Source organism: Caloenas nicobarica, chromosome 22, assembly GCF_036013445.1.
Source record: "Caloenas nicobarica isolate bCalNic1 chromosome 22, bCalNic1.hap1, whole genome shotgun sequence".
Lineage (NCBI taxonomy): Eukaryota > Metazoa > Chordata > Aves > Columbiformes > Columbidae > Caloenas > Caloenas nicobarica.
In genome coordinates this window covers 7,363,008-7,380,516 of record NC_088266.1, presented here as the reverse complement: position 1 = coordinate 7,380,516, position 17,509 = coordinate 7,363,008, and the positions used below count along the sequence as shown (strand labels likewise).

Genomic DNA, 17,509 nt, shown 5'->3' with positions numbered 1-17,509 from the left:
ACACTCCTGTGCGCTCACGGACAGACAGACAGACCTGTGTGTGTCTGTACATGTAGATATATGTTATGATTTTTATATGGGCGCATATACACATACATATATGTACATATACCCACATACATGTATGTATGTATATACCTCTACAGATATATGTAGGTGTGCAAACACATGTCAGTATACATAGGATTGTCATTTTTGGACATATGTGTGCGCATCTTCATCTTTATATAAGCATACATAAATACGTATTGATATATAGGTACAGCTATATCTATGTGGGTATGTATATATATACACATCTGTATATTTTATACATGTGTGTATATAATGTGGAATTTAATACATGTGTGTGTTCATGCTTATGTACACATCTAAGTAAATATACAGGCATGTGTCTATATGTGGGTATAGGTATGGGTAGATAGGCATAGATATATATGTAGGTATGGAGGTATAGATCTGTATTTACATAGGTGTATGTACATATATATGTATCTGTGTATATATATACATACACATATCCCCCAGCCCCCCGTCCCCCGCTCCGGCCCGGAGCCGGTGGTTCCCTGGTGCCGGCGCAGCTGCGGCGCAGGGCAGAGGTGAGGGGCCAGGGCAGGAACAGCTTCGTGTTGTCGGCCTGGTGGGGGTACGGCACCGCTTGCCCCTGCCGGCACCGCGGGGCGGCAGCCACGCATGCAACGGGGCACCACGGCGGCACCGTGGCGGCTCCGACTGCGGGCAGGGCGGCTCGGGGCTCGCGCTCCCCGCCAGCGCCCGTCCCGTGCTCCCCAGCCGTGCCGGCGCACGCGGTGCGATGGTCTGGGGTGGCGGGAGCGCCGGCGCTCGCGGTGCAAACCACGCTCTCCACTTTGCTCCAACGAAGCGCAAGCAAGCGAACGGGCGGCAAGGGCTGCGCAGCGGGCGGCGCGCTTGCGTGCGCGCTTAGGATCTGTAGTCCTTCTTGCTGTAGGGTTTGTTGCCCAGGATGCTATCGATCTCGTGGACGATGGAAGACGACAGCTTCGGAAGGACCTGTGGGGACGGGGGGCGCCGTGGGGAGGCAGGATTGTGCCCCTGCTGCATGTGGGGGATGCAGTGGCGGGCAGCACGTGGCTGTGCCACGCTCACCGCCTCCACCGCCACCTCGATGCTCCCAGCCCCAGCTTGCTGGCTGAGCGACCCACTTAGGGATGAGCTTGGGCTCATCCCCTGCATTCTCAGCCAGCAAAGCCTCAGCTGCCGCTCAGCTTCAGGTCAGGCAAAACCCAGATTTTTTGTTTTGAGGGAGGTTCACAACCTCCTTTCCCTACACAGCGCGTTGCAGCCCTGCAGCCCCAAACCCGCACAGGAAGGCGCTGCCCCGGTGAAGCCCCGAGCAGCGTCCCCCCGTTCCCCCCCAGCGGAGCCTCCCCGGCGCTGCCGGCATGGTGGAGCACTGACCTGTATTGCTCCGATGTTCTCCATCAGCTGGTCGGTGTTGGAGGCTCCCAGCAGGACGGAGCTCACGCCCTCGTTGCGCAGGCACCAGGCTGGGGCAGGAGGGAGAGCAGAGCCTGAGCGCGGTGCGGCGTCCCCGCTGTCCCGCGCTGTCCCCCCCCCGCCCGCCGCCCCGTACCGATGGCGAGCTGCGGCAGGGTGCAGCCCAGGCGCTCGGCGATGGCCTGCAGCTCCTTCAGCTTGGCCTGCTGCCGCCGGCCCTCCTCACTCAGGATCTTGTCCTTCAGCCACTGGTACCCCTGGGGACAGGAGGGGGCTCGGAGGTGGGTCATGGCAGGGTGGGGGTCCATGGGGACCCTGTGCAGGCAGTGCATCCGCTGGCTCCCGGACCTCCTGCTGCCCCGGGGACCCTGCGAGACCCCCAGCCCCGCTCCTCTGGCTCTGCCTGTCTCGCCGCAGCCCCCCAGCTGGGCTCACCTTCAGTGAGGCGCGGGAGTAGGGGGGGATCCCCCCGTCGTACTTCCCTGAGACGATGCCGCAGGCCAGCGGGGACCAGGTCATGGCTCCGACGCCTGAGGGCAGAGCAGAGCGGGGGTGACACTGTCACCCCCCAGCAGCAGGGGCTGTGCGAGGGGGGTCAGGGCAGGACCCCCACAGCCGTACCGATCTTGTGGAAGAGCTCGGGGAGCTGCACCTCCACCTTCTCTCGCTGGAACATGTGGTACTCGGCCTGCTCGCAGATCGGCGGGATCAGGTTGAACTGCCGGGCCACCGAATATGCCTCCTGCCGGGGAGCGGGACCTCAGTGCCCCCCAAGCCCCTGGCTGAGGCCCGAGAGCCGCCCCGAAAAATAATTAAGGCTGGAGCACATCTGCCAGCTCTTGGCTCCTGCCAGCTGCTGTCTAATTAAATCAGCATCACCGGGGCTGCTCTGCTGCGGCCCCCCGGGCTCCTACCATGATCTCCATGGAGCTCCAGCGCGAAGTCCCCCAGTACATGGCCATCCCCTGGTTGATGACGTGGGTCATGGCTCGCACCGTCTCTGCCGGAGGGAAGGGAGAGCAGTGCGGGTTAGCGGGGTGCCGCACTGGCGGGAGGGGGCTCATGCTGTGCTGACGGCCGGCGAGCATCCCGCTCCCCAGCGCCGCGGCGGGAGCCGGGCTGTGTCCGGAGGATGCTTTTGGAGAAGGAGCAGGACAGGGACCGAGGGAGCAGCCACTTGGGACGTGCTGGGGACTGCGGTCGATCCTGACATGCTGCTGGCAATGCCGGGGCTCCCCTGGCACGGGGAGCAGCCCCAGGGCCCACGGGTACCAGCACCGGCACTGCACTTGGCACCGCTGCGGTGGGGGGACCTGAAGCATCGCCCACGCACCGAGACCCAGAAGAGGGAGGGAACCCTGGACCCGTGCGAGGGGCGCGGGGGGGCTCGGGGGGAGACGGCTCCGAGCCATGCGGGCTGGGGCCAAGCCAAGGCGCGTTGCTGCAGCCAAGGGCGGGCAGCAGGGAGAGCGATGGGCACGGGGCTGCCTGGCAGTGCCAGAGCGCCCCGGCATGCTGCCAGCTGCCCGGCGAGAGGGACCCTGCGGCAGTCACGGCACAGCTGCACAGGTGCCCATCTCAAGGACCCCCCGGAGCCTCTTTGCTATTTTCGCCTTTAACTGCGCGATGGTCTGAAGGGGTGGGGGTGTTTTTGTTGTGCTGCCGCTGCCTGTGCGCTTCATGGCAGGGTTTGCCCGCGGTGGGGGGACGGGGATGCAAATCACAGAGGAGGGGGGTTCTGCCCCAGGAGACGCCGCTGGGATGCGGGCAGCGGCTGCGGGCAGGGAGTACCTTCTACGATGAAAGTCCTGGACTTGGAGGAACTAAATGGGCTCCCTGGTGATAAAAGAGAGATTTAGAGAGAGCGGAGTCGGCTGCTGCCGGGGCGGGGGCAGTGACCTGCCACTGTGCCACCAACCCGTCCCCGCCGCAGCCCGAGGGTGTCCTGGCGCCGGGCTGGGGGTGGCAGAGGCTTAACCGTGGTGTGGGCTGACCGGGGAGGCAAAGGAGCTGTTTTTGCTTGGGAAGTGAAAATACCCTTGAAATAAAAGCCTGGCACAAACCAACCACGAGGGCGACAAAAGGCGGCGGGGAGGAGCGCAGCACCGCGGCACGGCACCCACCTTCCATCGGTGTGTTGGGGTCAGGCCGGTTGGCGAACACCACGTCCACGTACTCCAGCTGCAGCCGCTCCAGCGACGCCTTCAGACCTGCAGCACCAGCGGCACAGGCACTGTCAGGCGTGCCTGGCTCTGCACCTCCCGCGAGGCAGCCGGCACGGCACAGCTTGGCACCGGGGCCGGCAGCGCCCGGCGAGCAGCCCTACCTTCGATGATGTGTTTTCGGGACAGGCCCCTCTCCGTCTCAGCCCTGGGAAAGCAAAGGTGGGTAAGACCCGGCACACCTCGGCCGCGCTGCCACTGTGGGGGGTGATACCTACTTTCCTCCCCAGAAGATTTTGGTGGTGATGACCAGACTGGACCGTCTGCGTGGAGAAAGAGAATCACTGGCAGCGGCACCCGCAAAGCCCCCGCGCACCCTGCCTATGCCCTGCCCGCGTACAGGGCATGGCGTGGCATGGTGGTGGCCAGGTCCACCGCTCAGGAATAAGCCCAGCTTACCTCCAGCCTTTCTTCTTGATGATGTTCCCCAGCACCACCTCGGCCCTGCAAGACAAGGGGTGTCAGCGCCGGCACCACGGCTGCCGCAGCCACGGGGCAGAAAAGCTGTGGCCGGGAGAAGCAACCACAACCATGGTAAGAAACAGCCGTCAGGGACGGCCCCGGTAACCGGCAGACTAAGGGGCAAACGTGGTGGCCATGGGGACGCTGGTTCCCCTCTGCTGTGGCACACAGAGCCGAGCTGCTCCCTGACGCATGTGCTCGGTTTTTAAGCGGGTGTGTGGGGCCGCTGCGGTGCCTCTGGGCCACTGCTCGCCGTGCCGGGGAGGGTGCTCGGCTGTGGTGAGCAAGCGCTCGCTGCCCCGTCCTGGTGGCCGCTCTGCAGCTGGCAAACCCAGGAGGCTCCTGGTGCCGCCGCAGGTTGGAGGTGCCGGCGGCTGGTGTGTGGGACGAGGCCCCTTGTGCTGCTGCTGAAGTCAGGTACCTACTTGCCGGCGGCGTAGACTTCTGCCGTGTCAAAGAGATTAATGCCGTTGTCGTAGGCTAAAGTCATCAGCTGCTCCGCCATCTGCGAGGGGAGAGCGGGGAAGGTTGGCGGGGGTGGCTGAGGGCTCGCGGGTGCTGGTGAGCTCTGGCACGCAACGTGCACCGAGACCAGCGCTCGCAGCTCTGCCGGCGCCGTCCCTGCCCTGCTGGGCTCGGGAAAGGCTGGGGAGGGACAGGGTGTGACCCTCACCTCGTCTGTGATCTGCCCTCCAAAGGTCACCCATGTCCCTGCGGAGGAGAGAGGGTGCAGCCGCGGTGAGCGCGGTCAGTGCGCTGAGCACCCCCAGCCCCCCTCCCCGGCTGCCCTGGCACAGCCCCGGCACGCGGCAGCCGCCGTTGGTCCCGCCGCGCACGGCACGGTGCTCCCAGCACAGCCCGGTCGCTTCCCATCACATCGGAGGAGTAAAAGGAGAAAATAATTTGACAACTTGTGGGCTGCATCTCAAAACGGCCGCCGGGCTGGAGGAAAACCCTTTCCTTGCCTTGGCGGAGCAGGTGAGCGCTGCCCTCGCCGCAGCCGCCGCAGGACGAGGGGACGCCGAGGAGCCGCACAAACCCCGGCACTTACCCAGGCCCAGGCAGGACACGCGCAGCCCGGACTTTCCGAGGTTCCTGGAAGACAGAGACCCATTAGGAAACCACCAGAGCCTCAGAGTGCCTGCCGGCGAGTCGTGGTCCCCAGTGCCCATCCCCATCCCCGGTCCCTGTGTGGGACGGTCCTGCAGTGAGGGTCCCCCCACAACGGATTAAAAAGCCACCCCAGGCCGGGTGCACGGCGCTCACCAGCGGCACGGCCAGCACTGGCACAGCGGTGCCATTTTCTGCACCCAAATAATCGCCGTGCCCGGTGGGTAACGGTGAGTGGCCGCAGGCAGTGACCTGGTTAAAGCGGCTCCTGTGATGGGGCTGGGGTGTTCAGCTGCCCCGGCAGTGTCACCGGCGCAGGGACACGGGGCAGGAGCAGGGGGAGATGGCACAGCGGCCATCAGGCCCAGGGCATCCTACACGTGGCACAAGCCGTGCCCATTCTCTGCGCCGTGGCACAGGGCTGTGCAGGGAGAGGGTGCTCAGGAGCGGAGCTCCCGCAGAAATGGAGCACCCTGAACATTTTGGCTGGAAAGCAGCTTTCGGGACGGGGGCCAGGCTGGCAGACGCCTCCGCCGCGGTGATGGAGAGCCAGTTTCTTCTTAAAAATGACAAAGGCTCGAGAAATGAGTGTTAAAATAAATAAAGTGTAGGTGAGCCGTGGCAGCTCGCCCGCACGGGTGTCGCGTAGCAACCGGGAGGCACCTCCACCGCCGGCACACGGCATGGCACCGCGGCACGGCACCACGGCATGGGGAGCCAGACAGGGTCCAAGGGTGGCAGCGAACCGCGGGCTGAGCTGAGCCAGGCATCATCCTTCCGTACCACCACATTATTGCCCAACATCTGGAGGCGCGGGCGCTCCCCCCGACCCCGCGGTATTTTTAGAGCGTTTCGTGGCAGGGAGAGGCCGCAGCCACAGCGGGGGTGGCTCAGACCCCCGCGATGGGGGGTCGTGGTAGGGACGGGATGGCGCCAGCCCTGTCCCGGCCATCCCAGGCTGCAGGGGCATTGCCGGGGACCCCTGGGTGTCTGACGCTGGCAGCAATCACTGCTCCCCACTTTCCTGCCCAAAAGCACCTTCACCAGCCACCCAATGGAGATGGGGACAGATCCCGGGGGAGGGCAGGAGTGTGAAGAAGCGTCCCACCGTGGTGCGCCTTGTCACAGCTGTCATAGCCGTCCCGTCCTGTCCCTTTGCAGGAGCATCGCCCAGCACGAGGGTGACGGCTGGACTTGTCCAACTGGGCTGCAGCGAGGGCAGCCCAACCCCGACATGAGGGCTAATCCCAGGGGGAGCCCCCAGCCCCGTTCCTGGGAGTGCGTTAACCCTGTGGGGGGCACGGCGGGCACACACCCGCCTCGGGCAGCCGGGAGCCATGTCCCGGCTCTGCACACGCTTCGCTGGGCAGCGAGTCCCCGGCAGTGCCAGAATGAAGCCATGGCAGCCCGCGGATTAACATGCGCCGCGGCTCCCGGACCCCTGCGGCTCCGCAGCCGCCCAGCTCAGCAGGCGCCAGGGATGCCGCTAATCCGACCCCAAATTTTGTGGTCCCTTTCCCCCCCCATCCCAGCAAGGCTGGCTCAGAGCTGCCAGGAGCAGCGAGGGAAGCGATGAGATGCACGGTCAGCACTTTTAGCACCGAGAAACCTCCAGAGCGGGACGCTGGGGGAGCGCGGCGCACCCGACCCCTCGGCCCCACCGCCCCGAGCCCGTGGGGAGCAGAGAGCAGCCGAGCAGCAGCCGCCCTGCCCGCCCCAGCGGCGCCCTCGCCTACCGGTACTTCATCCCCGGCTGCTTGACGCTGGACTCGCTGGAGGAGGGGGCGTTCTGCACCGAGAGCTGCCCCAGGCTGCGGGCCACCATGGCCACTGCCCGGAACTTGCCGCGGGTGCCGAGGCTGGGGCTGCCGGCATTCTGCCGGTTCAGCCGGTCCTCCGCACTCCGGCTTTTGATGCTGTGCTCGGAGCACACAAAGGAGACCTGCATGCTGCTCCGCCGGGCCCCCGCGCCAGCTGCCTAAATTTAGCCGTGGCCCCGGGCGAGGCGGGAGCTCCTCCTGCGCGCCCGCGCTCCGCCGCGCCGCCAACGTGACAGCGGGGGCTGCGAGGCGGCGCGGGGGGCTGGCTCCTCAGCCCTCCTGCCCTCAATATTTGATGAGCTCAGGAAGCGCGCGAGGGCGCCGGGCAGGTGGGGGGCAGGACGGGCGCTGCAGCGGGTGCCCCCCGAAGGGATCCACCGTGGGCGACGCTGCCGGCACTGGGGGGCAGCGAGGGCTGAGGCCCTTTGCCCGTGCCGGCACAGCATCCCTCCTCTCTGGTGGATGCACGTCCGAAACAAAAACCTCCCAGCAGAAGCACTTGCACGTCGCCAACCACACCGTCCTGGGGTGCGAGCGTGGGTGGTGGTGATGCTGCCGGCGCTCCCGGGGGCAGACCTGGGGGTTCGCCGAAGCTGGACCAGTTGCCCCTCTCGGGGCTGCAGCTCCAGCAGCACATCCCCCAAATGTTGCCCAGCACAAGCTTGGCGGATTGGGGTGAAACGCAGCCCAGCATCTCCCGAGGAAGGTGGGACATGAGCGGCTGCACCACAGCACCATTTGGTGCCCCCAGGGCTCAGTTCACGGGGGAGATGATGCACATTCAGCCCCAGCCTAATGAGAACTCTTGCAATCTCCTCCGCCTCCCTCTGCCGCAAAGCTCCTTAGCCGGGTAATCCCGTGGCGCTGGCTCCAGCTCCGGCCCTGGGCTGGGGGGGCCCCGGCAGCAATCGGCAGCCCCCGGGGGAGGAGGAACCCATGAGATTTCGGGGGCAGCGGCACATGCCTGAAGGAGCGTTGCTGGGGCTGCCTGTGCTAGCCTCTCCCCATCAATAAATAATCACCCCATGAATATTAGATGGGCTCCTGCCACTGTGTAAATGTTACTGTGAGCGGAGGGGAACCTGACCCACAGTGCGGCACAGCGCGGCATGGCACAGCATGGTGCGGCACAGCGTGGCACAATGAGAAGGACAAAAGTCACTGAAACCCTGAGACGCCTTGCACCGCGCCCGGGACACGCATGCAAAATTAATGGGACGCCAGCTCTGCCCTGAGTCCTGTCAGGCGGATAAAGCGTCTCTGCAGCTGTTTGCTCCAACCGCCTGCTCGTTAAAAGCACAGAGGGTGTTTGCACTTGCAAACTTCCCAACAGCAAAAGGAAAATCAAGTGAGAAGCTCAAAGATCATTGAACAAGCAAGAGGTAACCGTGCCACCGCGCTGCAGCATCTCCGGCACACACCGGGTGAGATCGATCGCCTTCTGCACCAAGGGCAACAGCTCCTCCGGGCCTTGGCGTGGCACAGGGAAACCGGCACAATCCCGCAATCCACAGGCCGGGTCCCCTGCTCCGTCCCCTCAGCTCGGCCCTCGCCGCGTTTGCCGACCCGCGGGCGCCGGCGCTGCCTTACCTGTATGGCATGCCGGTGGTGCGGGCGGTGCTGTCGGCCAGCGAGAGCCCGTGCATCCGCAGGAACTCCTCCAGCGTCTTCGCCCGCGCCGCCGCCCGCACGTCCCGCAGCCGCCGCAGCTCCAGCGCGCCGGCCGGGCGGGGGGCCGGGGGCAGCCCCCACTCGGGGGGGTGCCGGCTGGCCACGCTGCGCAGGCTCTCGCTGTATGTCATGGAGAGCATCCCGACGCCCCGGCACAGGCTCTGCCGGCCGGCCCCGCCGCCCAGCACTCAGCAATGCTATGGAGAGAGCGGGGAGAGTGTCCCGCCGCGACGCCGGGGTGGCGGCACCCGCCCTCGCCAGGACCTGCGGCAGGTCTGGGGCGCAGAGAGGGGACAGCAGGGACCCTGGCAAAGCTGGTCTCTTCAGCAGAGCCAAGCCTTGGCGGGAGCGGGAGCAGCGCGGGCAGCAGTGTGGCGGGGAAGGGACACGGTGCTGGGTGGCCACAGGCCACGGGGGCCGCGGTGGTGCCACCATGGCGACCCTGAGCCTGGCAAGTGTCTGCCGCCTGGCACAGGCCCTGGCTGTGCCGCCTGCAGCTCACACCAGCTGCTGTTTGCATCCCTGCAGGGGCCGTGGTGAGCCCCATGAGCCGGTTGGGGTGGGCAAGCACAAGTGCTGCTGGTGAGAATCCGGCACCACGTGCACTGGCGGATGGGAGAGTTCAAGATGGGAAAGGTGCCCTGTGGGGCTCCCCGGGAAGGGTGGGCACCTGCAGAGGGGCTGTGGGCACCGGGCACTTGCCGGCGGCTGCCACAACCCGTGGTGCCAGCCAACACCTTCCCGCAGCCGAGGCAGCGACCTCCCTGCCGGCGCGGCTGCCGAAAATAGCCTGCCGCAGAGCGGGCTCCTCGCACACCGCTATGGCTGGGACCTCGCTGGCGGTGGCACCGGCATCCATCTCCCTGCTGCTCTCTGCAGCATCCCTCGCGCTCCGGGGCCGAAAGAAAAGAGCAGGGACTGGGGCCAAAACCGCGGCACTGGTGCCGACGTGGCTGCTGGGAGCGCACCGTGCTGGTGCTGCGCCGGTGTCAGGCTCCAGCCAGGCTCCCACTGGTGTTTCTTTCTTTCCCTATGAAGCTCAAATTTACAGCAGCAGGAGCCAAAAGCAAAGTGCACTTTCTCACTGAGGTGTGACCTCAAGAAAAGGAAAAAAACCCAGAAGACATGGAGCAGCAGCGGGCAGGGGGTGACCAAAGCCCTGGGGCTCCTGCAATACTCGGCACTGCTGGAGACCTTCGGCACTGCTGGAGAGCCTCAGCACTCCTGCTCTGCAGCGAAGGCTTGGGGATGCAGGGAGACCTGGAAAGGGGACCCTCTCCTGCGGCAAAGCCAAACCTGGGGGTATCCCTGGTGCCCAGCAGGACCCCCTCATCCCTGGCGGGACCTTTGCTGGATAGTGGCCGGGAAAAGCCCACGCCGGCTGCACAGCTGCTCTGCAGCTTCACCAGCTGCATGGAACCGCTGCGGCAAATGAAGCTGGGGGGGAAACAGGTGTGAATTCACCAGCCCCTCATTTCCACAGCCCCCGATCCTCAGCTGAGCCGTGTTACGGGGTGGCGGGGAGAGCACGGAGGCGGCGGGTTCGGCCCCATTCGTTAGCAGAAATCCTGAAGCTGCCCGAGGGCTGTTCTGCGGGGAAGCAGCAGGGATGGGACGGGACACAGCAGGGGACGGTTAGCGTGTGTCACAGGCACAACAAGCAGGTGACAGTCGGGTGCGCGGGGCAGCTGCTGGGAAAGGCGTCTGTCCAGCCATGCTGGGAACTTGTTGCCAATCAACAGCTGCTGAAAACCAAACAGACCCCAAACCCCGAACGAAAACCTCCCCAAGCCACTGAATCCCGAGTCACCTGCGCAGCAAATCCTGCATGCTGCCCGCAGCGGCTGCGCCGCCGGCCGTGCCGACCCCGCGCCCGACTCACCCGCGCCCCGGAGATGCTGCTCATCAGCGGCAACGCTCTGGGCGGCCGAGCTGCCCTGGGCAGCTATAAGAGACGCGGCCACCGGGTTTTTTTGCATTAGGGGAGTGTCGGCGCTTGGCATCCAAGGCAGTTGGCAGCCGCGCCGGGCCCCCCAGCGCCCAGCTTTCTCGCCGCACTCCATTAGCCCTATTAGGGGATTTTCTTCCCCGCGAAGAGGACCTAAATTATTCATGGTGGCTTTGCTAAAAGCCCGGGGATGCACCGCTGCTTTATCAAACCTGGCATCACTGCCCCCGCCCACAGCCAGCTCTCGCCCGGCGGTGACAGGTCCCGCGCCACCGTCACACAGGGCGGTGGGGACAGCCAGGGACACTGGGGGCAGTCCCTGCAGCAGACGCAGCCCTCCCGCGGTCCCCACGGCGGCAGGGTCAGAGCTGTGGTGAGACCGAAACACGGACTCCTCCTCATCGCACCGGGCCAGACCCAGGGAGCACCAGAGCGGCTGCTGGCACAGTGTGATGGGCAAAGTGCCATTTTCAAACGGTAAAAGGCTGGGGGTGGGGGAAGTGTTGCCTTCTGTACCACTTAGTGATGCTTCTCGGAATGGCAGGAGCAGCGAGCGGCTGGCCTGGCTCCTGGTGCTGCCCTGGGGAGAAGCCGGCGGGCTCTTCCCGATGCAGCATCGGTGCGGGATGCTCCCCCGAGCCGAGCCCCGCGCCCCCGCAGTGGCTGTTCCCCGGTACCCTCTGGCCATGCTCCACTGCCTGGCCGGCCCGGCAAGGGTGTCCCCACCTCCCCAGCCACACACGCGGGTCCCCACGTCGCGCTGCCAAACCCACGAGCAGGTGAAGACGCGGTGCCGCGCCGGTGATGCCCATCCCGCCTGGAGGGGCTTGTCGGGGGGTTTTGGGGAGGGGGAGGGCTGGGTTACCTGTAGAACTGGAGCTGGCGCTTGGGGCTCCCGTACCTCGCGCTTCCGACAGCAAAGGGGAGAGAGAAGAAAGATGCCACAAACCCCATTAGAAAGGTGGAGCGGGACGGCGCGGCACAGCCGGTGGCTGCTGGGAGGGTCGGTGGTGCCCCCGTCACGTCGTGGGGGACACCCTGCAGGGGCACTGGCACGTGCTCCGAGAGGAACCCCCTCTTCCCGTAACAGGCACCAGCGCCTAAAAATGCTGCCGGGATTTTTGCAGTCCTGGAAGTTTTTGCACGAAGCGTGCGGGGCAGCTTTGGGAGCTGTGGCCCTGCGTTCGAAGTCGCGCTGAGCCCCCCGGTGCCGCCCCAAGCCCTTACCTGTAAATCATCCCGGGGGAGCCTGTCTGCCGCAGCGAGAGTCGCGCTGGGGAGTCAGTGGTGGATTCGGGATACATGGAGCCAGCCTGGGCTCCCCGGAGCCGCGCGCCGCCTCACCCCTGCCGCGGGGAAGAGAAAAAGAGGAAGAAAGGGGGTTTTTGGGGTGCGCGCATGACGGTGCTTCCTGTTGCAGTAGCTCATGAGCCGGATGGGTGTGTGGCACAGGCAGCAGCGCGGGCAGGGGCAGGCAAGGCATGGCAGGCAGGACACGGCAGCCCTGCCAACCCCAGACCACAGGGATCCCACCCTGACCCACTGCCGATCCCAAACCCGTCTGCCCCTACCCAGTGCTGATGACTCCCTGCTGGCGGACACCCCAAACTTCTGGGGCTCCCGGGGAGTGCAGAGCAGGGCTGCTTGCTGCCTGCCCCACTGCCCACCTCTCTGCCTGCCTGGCTGCCCAAAGGAGCTGAGCAGGGGATGCCACAGGGCAGCAACCCGTGGCACTGAGGTCTTACGACACATCAGGAAATGGTGAAGAAACACAGGCCTGAAAAATTAAACATTTTGCTGGTGCTTAACACTAAAGCAGGCTCCAGAGGGTCCCTCTGCAAGGGACAAGCCAAGGAAAGGAAAATACTTCCTTCCCTGGCTGCCCTGGGCACAGCGAGTGCTCGCGTCCTGGTACACATCCCGCCTCCATCCCAGCAGGGCATGCCTGCATCCCTCCCACATCCTGCATCTCTCCTGTATCCTGGCACAGTGTGCCTGCATCCCTCCCGCATCCCTTCCACATCCTTCCTGCATCCTGGCACGGCCTGCCTGCATCCCGCATCCCTCCGGCATCCTGGCACGGTGCGCCTGCATCCCGCATCCCTCCAGCATCCTGGCACAGCCCGCCTGCAGCCCAGCGCAGCCCCTGCAGCCCACGCAGCCCAATGGCAGCAGCTGCGGCAGCCGAGCCTGTCCCCGCGGAGCCGCCTGCCCGCCTCCCGCGGTCCCCGGCCCCGCTGCGGCCCCCGGCCCCACTGCAGCCCCGGTGCAGGGCCCCAGCTCCCTCCTCCCCCAGCACTGCAGAATCGCGGCTCCTTTTGCCCGCAGCTGCGCTGGGGCTCAAGATCCGGCTCAATAAACCAGGTTTATTTTTGAAAGGGCAGGAGGGAGCTGCTCCCCCGTGGCCCCCCGCCGTTGCCCTGCACGTCCCCAGCAGGACCCTGCCAAGCCCCCAAAGCCACCGCGACCCCCCGGCTTCTCCCGGCGGCTGCTCATGTCACCTTGGCCACTCCCCGCATCTCCCTCTTGGCAGCCGCCTGCAACAACACTGGTTCCACAGCAGCCACCGGTCCGGGCACCATCCTGCACGGTCCTGCAAGCTGCCTCTTGCCTGCCCAGTGGCACTTAATTAGCGGCTGTATAACGAAGCTGAAGCAAGCTGGGGGATGCCTGCAGGAGGGACAGCCAGACCCCCCCTGCACTGCCACAAACCGAGACTAAACTTATTGCAGGGCTTAGGACTGGCTCTGTTGACACATCCCGAGGATCTGTGGTGCCATGAGCTCAGGTCTTTGCAGTCGTCAGCAGGACCCGACGCCCCTGATCCATTACCTTGTGGGGATGCTGGGGGGGACCCAGCGTGGTCGCTGCCCAGTCTCTGGTGGCACCGGAGGAACTTTGCCGGGAAGCGCTGCTGGGCTGCCAGCGCACGGGACATCCCGGCCCCTGGGGCCAACCTGCCCCTCTGGGCGCTCCGAGCCACAGCGCTGCCAAAAGCCGCGTCCCCTCCCTGAGATCTGTCCTGCACCTTCAGCTTCCTCAGGGCAGAACCCAGCCGCAAGTCCGCAACTGCAGGAGTTGCTGCAGGGCAATGCATGGACAGGGAACAAAAGTGTTTTCTTCTCCAGGATGCATGTGAGACCCTGAGGGTGCCCCGAAAGCTTGTGCTCCCACCAGGCTCCATCCCCAGACAGCAGGATGGGCACTGAGACACGGGAGGATTCATGGCTGGGGAGCCCCCGAGCCAAAGCTCTGCGGGCCCAGCCCAGGGGAGGGTCTGCAGAGCCTCCCAAACACGCTGCCAGCAGAGCAAGAGGAGGTGAAGCTGTGTACGGGATTAATTTGAAATCGGGACAAAGCCTCCGCACCTGCTGATGAGCCTGAGCCCCCAGGGGTGAGGTGCTGGGGCGGAGGGAGCTGCGGGACCCCTGCCCTGGCACCCCGGCGTCCTTCCCGGCTGCTCAGGCGAGGGATGCAGGGCAGATGGCCCCGAGCATCTCCCCACCCGTCCCTGCATTTCTACCCCTTTTTCGCCAGGTTTCCAACCACCACCCTCAGCAAATGCCCCCCTCCAACACGCTCCGGGAAAGGTGACTTTAGCACAATTCCTCCCACCGCCCCGCTCTGCCTTGCAAACGGCTTTTGACCCGGCAGCTCCTGCCGTCACCTCTCTGTCCATGCCCCGCGCTGGCTCCGCGCACCCCCCGCCGCAGCCTGGCTCTGCAGGATCCGCAGAGCAGCAGTCCCGTCCCTTCCCCCTGCCCGTGTCCCCCAGCTCGGCGCAGGCTCCCGCTGACCCGGCTGCGGGGCTCCGACGTGGTTACAAGCCGGTCATTAAGGTAACGAACACAGCTGGTGCTGGGGATTTAGCTGCGACACGTGAGGCCGCCTGTGATCGTGCTGTGCGCACCGAAGCCCAGGCACCCGGCGCTGCCAGAGTCAATGACACAGCCCCAAACGAGACATGTCTGACGTGGTTATTTCTGCTTCGCCTTCACCTATACCAGCATGAAAGCACCGGGGTCCATCAGGCCACCGAGTGCCCGCAGGTCCCTGATGTGCAGCACCCCAGGGAGCCGGCGGGCAGACCTCCCACCATGGCCAAGCCACAGCCGCGGCACCGCAGACCTGCCGGCAGCACCGGTTCCCCAGAACCCCACCTACCTCACTCCGGTGCTCTAACGGAGATGCGCGGTCAGGAAGCAAAACCAAAAAGAAATAAAAAAAGCCCGAGCTGCCAGCAGAGCTGGAGGCTCTGCAGGTCTTGGGAAGCGGGGCCGCTGCCGGCGCAGAGCAGCTGCAGCAGCTGGATGCAAACACAGCCCGTGCCGTCCCTACCCCATCCCTACGTCCCTGCGAAAAGGTGTCTGGGGGAGGAGGGGAAGCCGAGCCCTCGGCACCCGGGATGCGGCAGCACCAGGGATGCTGCAGAGCCGTCCCTGCCGCTCTCACATCCTGACTCGGCAAGTTGGGCTCCGCTGGTGGCGTGCAGCGTGGCGTGCAGCCCGGCTCCGATCCTGCCGGTGCCTTAACCGTGTCGGCGCCACAGCCCGGCACCGGCAGCACGCGTGGGCGAGCGAGCGGCTGCCACCCGGCACAGCTCAGGCAGGAAGAGGCTCGTCCGGCAGATGCAGCCTTTAAGTCATGCTGGGTGCTTTTCTTAAAAAATAAAATAAGGGTGTCTGCAGGCGATGCTGCGAGGCTGCCTCCCAGCATTGGGGCTCGCCCAGCTGCCGCACCCCACCAGGCAGCCACCCGTCCTCTTCCGGGTGCCAACTGCGCCTTCTTGGTGGCTTCTACTTTTTGGACATTTTGGGCAAAAAACCCAGCCTGGAGTGCACAGTTTGGGGACACCCCAGTAAGGTGAGCATGCCAGTCCCTGGTGGCAGCACAGCACTGTAACCCTGGAGCGCTAACAGCACCGATGCGGCTGGATTGAATGTGAAAACCAGAGGCCAAGCCAGCAAAAAGGAGTCAGGGTTTTAGAAGTGCATGCAGCACTCTTTTCATTTAGAAATTAGGAAAACCTGGTCCCTCTCCATCCGCTGAGTCCCACTCAGCTCCACTGCAGCATCCTGCCAGTTCCTCTGCCGGCGATGGGACCAGCGAGCTCAGTGCCCGCTCCGAACCGTGCCGGCACCGAGGGGACCCGCGTGGCTGCCTGCTCTCCACACCGCGGCAGCTCCGCCGGCAGCACGCAACAGGCGGGGACAGCATTTCTTGTTAACCAGCCAGAAAATCACTGCCTATATGCAAAGTGTATATATATATATATATATATATATATATATATGTGATATTTACTGGATTTGTATTGCCCAGCCTGCCTGCTCTGGCACTCACCGCGACACTGCACTGCAGCTCCCAGCAACACTTTGGGAAGAAACCTGCATTTTTTGGGCAGCTGGCTCAATGCCCAACCCATGCAAAGCCGGTGCTGACCTGGTCTCGCCTCCCAGCGGCGCGGAGCACCGGCTCTGGGCTGAGAGCCCGAGGCGCTTGCACAATAGTGCCAGGACGCTCATGTTAACCAGGACAGCGCGGGGTCCCGGCCGCCAGCTGAGGGGAATGGGACCGATGGGGCTTCCCGTGGCGAGGAAAACAGCCTCAAGAAGCTACAGAATTCCAAGAGTTTTGGGCAGAGCTGAAACGAAGCCCAAGGGCAGTCGCTGGGCTGCAGGACAGGGAGTCCCCCGGGAGAGGGGTCACCCTTTCCAACCACCCCGCGTGTCATTTTGGTTAACGAAGCCACTGTGTTCCGTGGAGAATGTGACAGTTTTGTTTCCACTATGTGCAAACCAGCACTGATTACAAAAACCGGGGAAGATGTTTTGGGAAAAAATAACATGTCCGTTCTCCTGCGGGTTTGCAGCAGGTCACGTTGTCGGGATTTAAGCACCGGCCTGTCCCCAGTGCGATGGCAACGGGCCACGGCCACCAGCAGCCCGCGTATCGAGCCAGGGTTACCCTGACCCGCTGCGGGAAAAAAGGGGGACAAACGCCATCTTCCCCGCTCAGCGCGGGGTGTCTTGCCCGAGGAAAGGGGCCGGGCCCGGGGCTCCGCCGTGCCCCCCGCGTCCCGAGCATCCTCCGTTCCCGCGGGACCGCGCCCGCGCCCGCCGCTCCCCGGCAGCGCTGGGAGGGAGCCCGGGGCGCAGCTGGCGATCGGAGCCGACCCCCGCGGGAAGGGGCACCGCGTTCCCCGCGTGGTTCCCCGCACGGCTCCCCGCATCGCTCCCACCGCTCCCGGGCGACGAGCCACATGTCGCCGGGGCGCCAGCCCGGCGCCGCGGACGCGCGCGCGGCGGCACGGCCCTATCGCACCCTGCCCGCGGCCGTGCTCGGATCCACCATCCCCACCGCCGCCCCGATCCCCGCCGGCCCCCGCCGCCGCCTCCGCCGCGGTGTCCCGGATGCCCCGCGGTGTCCCCGATGCCCCGCGGTGTCCCCGATGCCCCGCGGTGTCCCCGATGCCCCGCGGCCCCGCACCTGCCCGGCCTGCGCCGCTCCCGCCGCTCCGCCGCGCCGCCCTCGTGGGGGGCAGGCCCCGCCCCTCCCCGCCCGCCGCCGATTGGCCGCGCCGCCCGCCACTCCCTCCGCATGCAAATGTCAGGGGCCCCGCGCCACCCCCATTGGCTGCAGCGCCGGTCGGGCCCAGCGGCGAAGCCCCGCCCCCCGCGGTGCGGCACCATCGCCCTAGTAACCCGATGCTGAGCCGGGCGCGACCACCCGCCCGGGGGGGAACGGCGTCCGCCGCCGCCGCCGCCGCTTCCGCCGCCGCGTCCCGCACCGCTCCG

At 65.4% G+C, this 17,509-nt stretch overlaps 1 protein-coding gene across 3 annotated transcripts; it reads right to left on the bottom strand.

Annotated features, from left to right (window-relative positions):
* Positions 1-57: 57 nt before the first annotated feature.
* On the bottom strand, positions 58-17,253 carry KCNAB2 (potassium voltage-gated channel subfamily A regulatory beta subunit 2). 3 transcript variants are annotated; one of them, XM_065649800.1, is made up of 16 exons: positions 17,202-17,253; positions 11,940-12,058; positions 11,578-11,619; positions 5,215-5,258; positions 4,837-4,874; positions 4,589-4,668; positions 4,101-4,145; positions 3,920-3,964; positions 3,806-3,849; positions 3,603-3,689; positions 2,394-2,479; positions 2,101-2,221; positions 1,915-2,009; positions 1,616-1,736; positions 1,441-1,529; positions 58-1,032 (listed from the first exon to the last, which is right to left on the bottom strand). In XM_065649800.1, the coding sequence occupies exons 2-16, from the start codon at positions 12,014-12,016 to the stop codon at positions 943-945; spliced, it is 1,104 nt and encodes a 367-aa protein (XP_065505872.1). In that variant the 5' UTR covers positions 12,017-12,058; positions 17,202-17,253; the 3' UTR covers positions 58-942. The 3 variants fall into 3 exon arrangements, with proteins under 3 accessions (XP_065505872.1, XP_065505873.1, XP_065505874.1); XM_065649801.1 differs by lacking the exon at positions 11,578-11,619; XM_065649802.1 differs by lacking the exons at positions 11,578-11,619; positions 11,940-12,058; positions 17,202-17,253 and adding an exon at positions 7,010-7,236.
* Between the last annotated feature and the right edge of the window lie 256 nt (positions 17,254-17,509).

Excerpts from the sequence above, each read along its gene's own strand:
- KCNAB2 (XM_065649802.1), bottom strand. The coding sequence starts at position 7,221 with ATGCAGGTCTCCTTTGTGTGCTCCGAGCACAGCATCAAAAGCCGGAGT. Across the intron at positions 4,875-5,214 it reads CGTGTCCTGCCTGGGCCTGG|GGACATGGGTGACCTTTGGA; the intron begins GTAAGTGCCGGG and ends TCTCCTCCGCAG. Across the intron at positions 2,010-2,100 it reads CGAGCTCTTCCACAAGATCG|GCGTCGGAGCCATGACCTGG; the intron begins GTACGGCTGTGG and ends CTCTGCCCTCAG.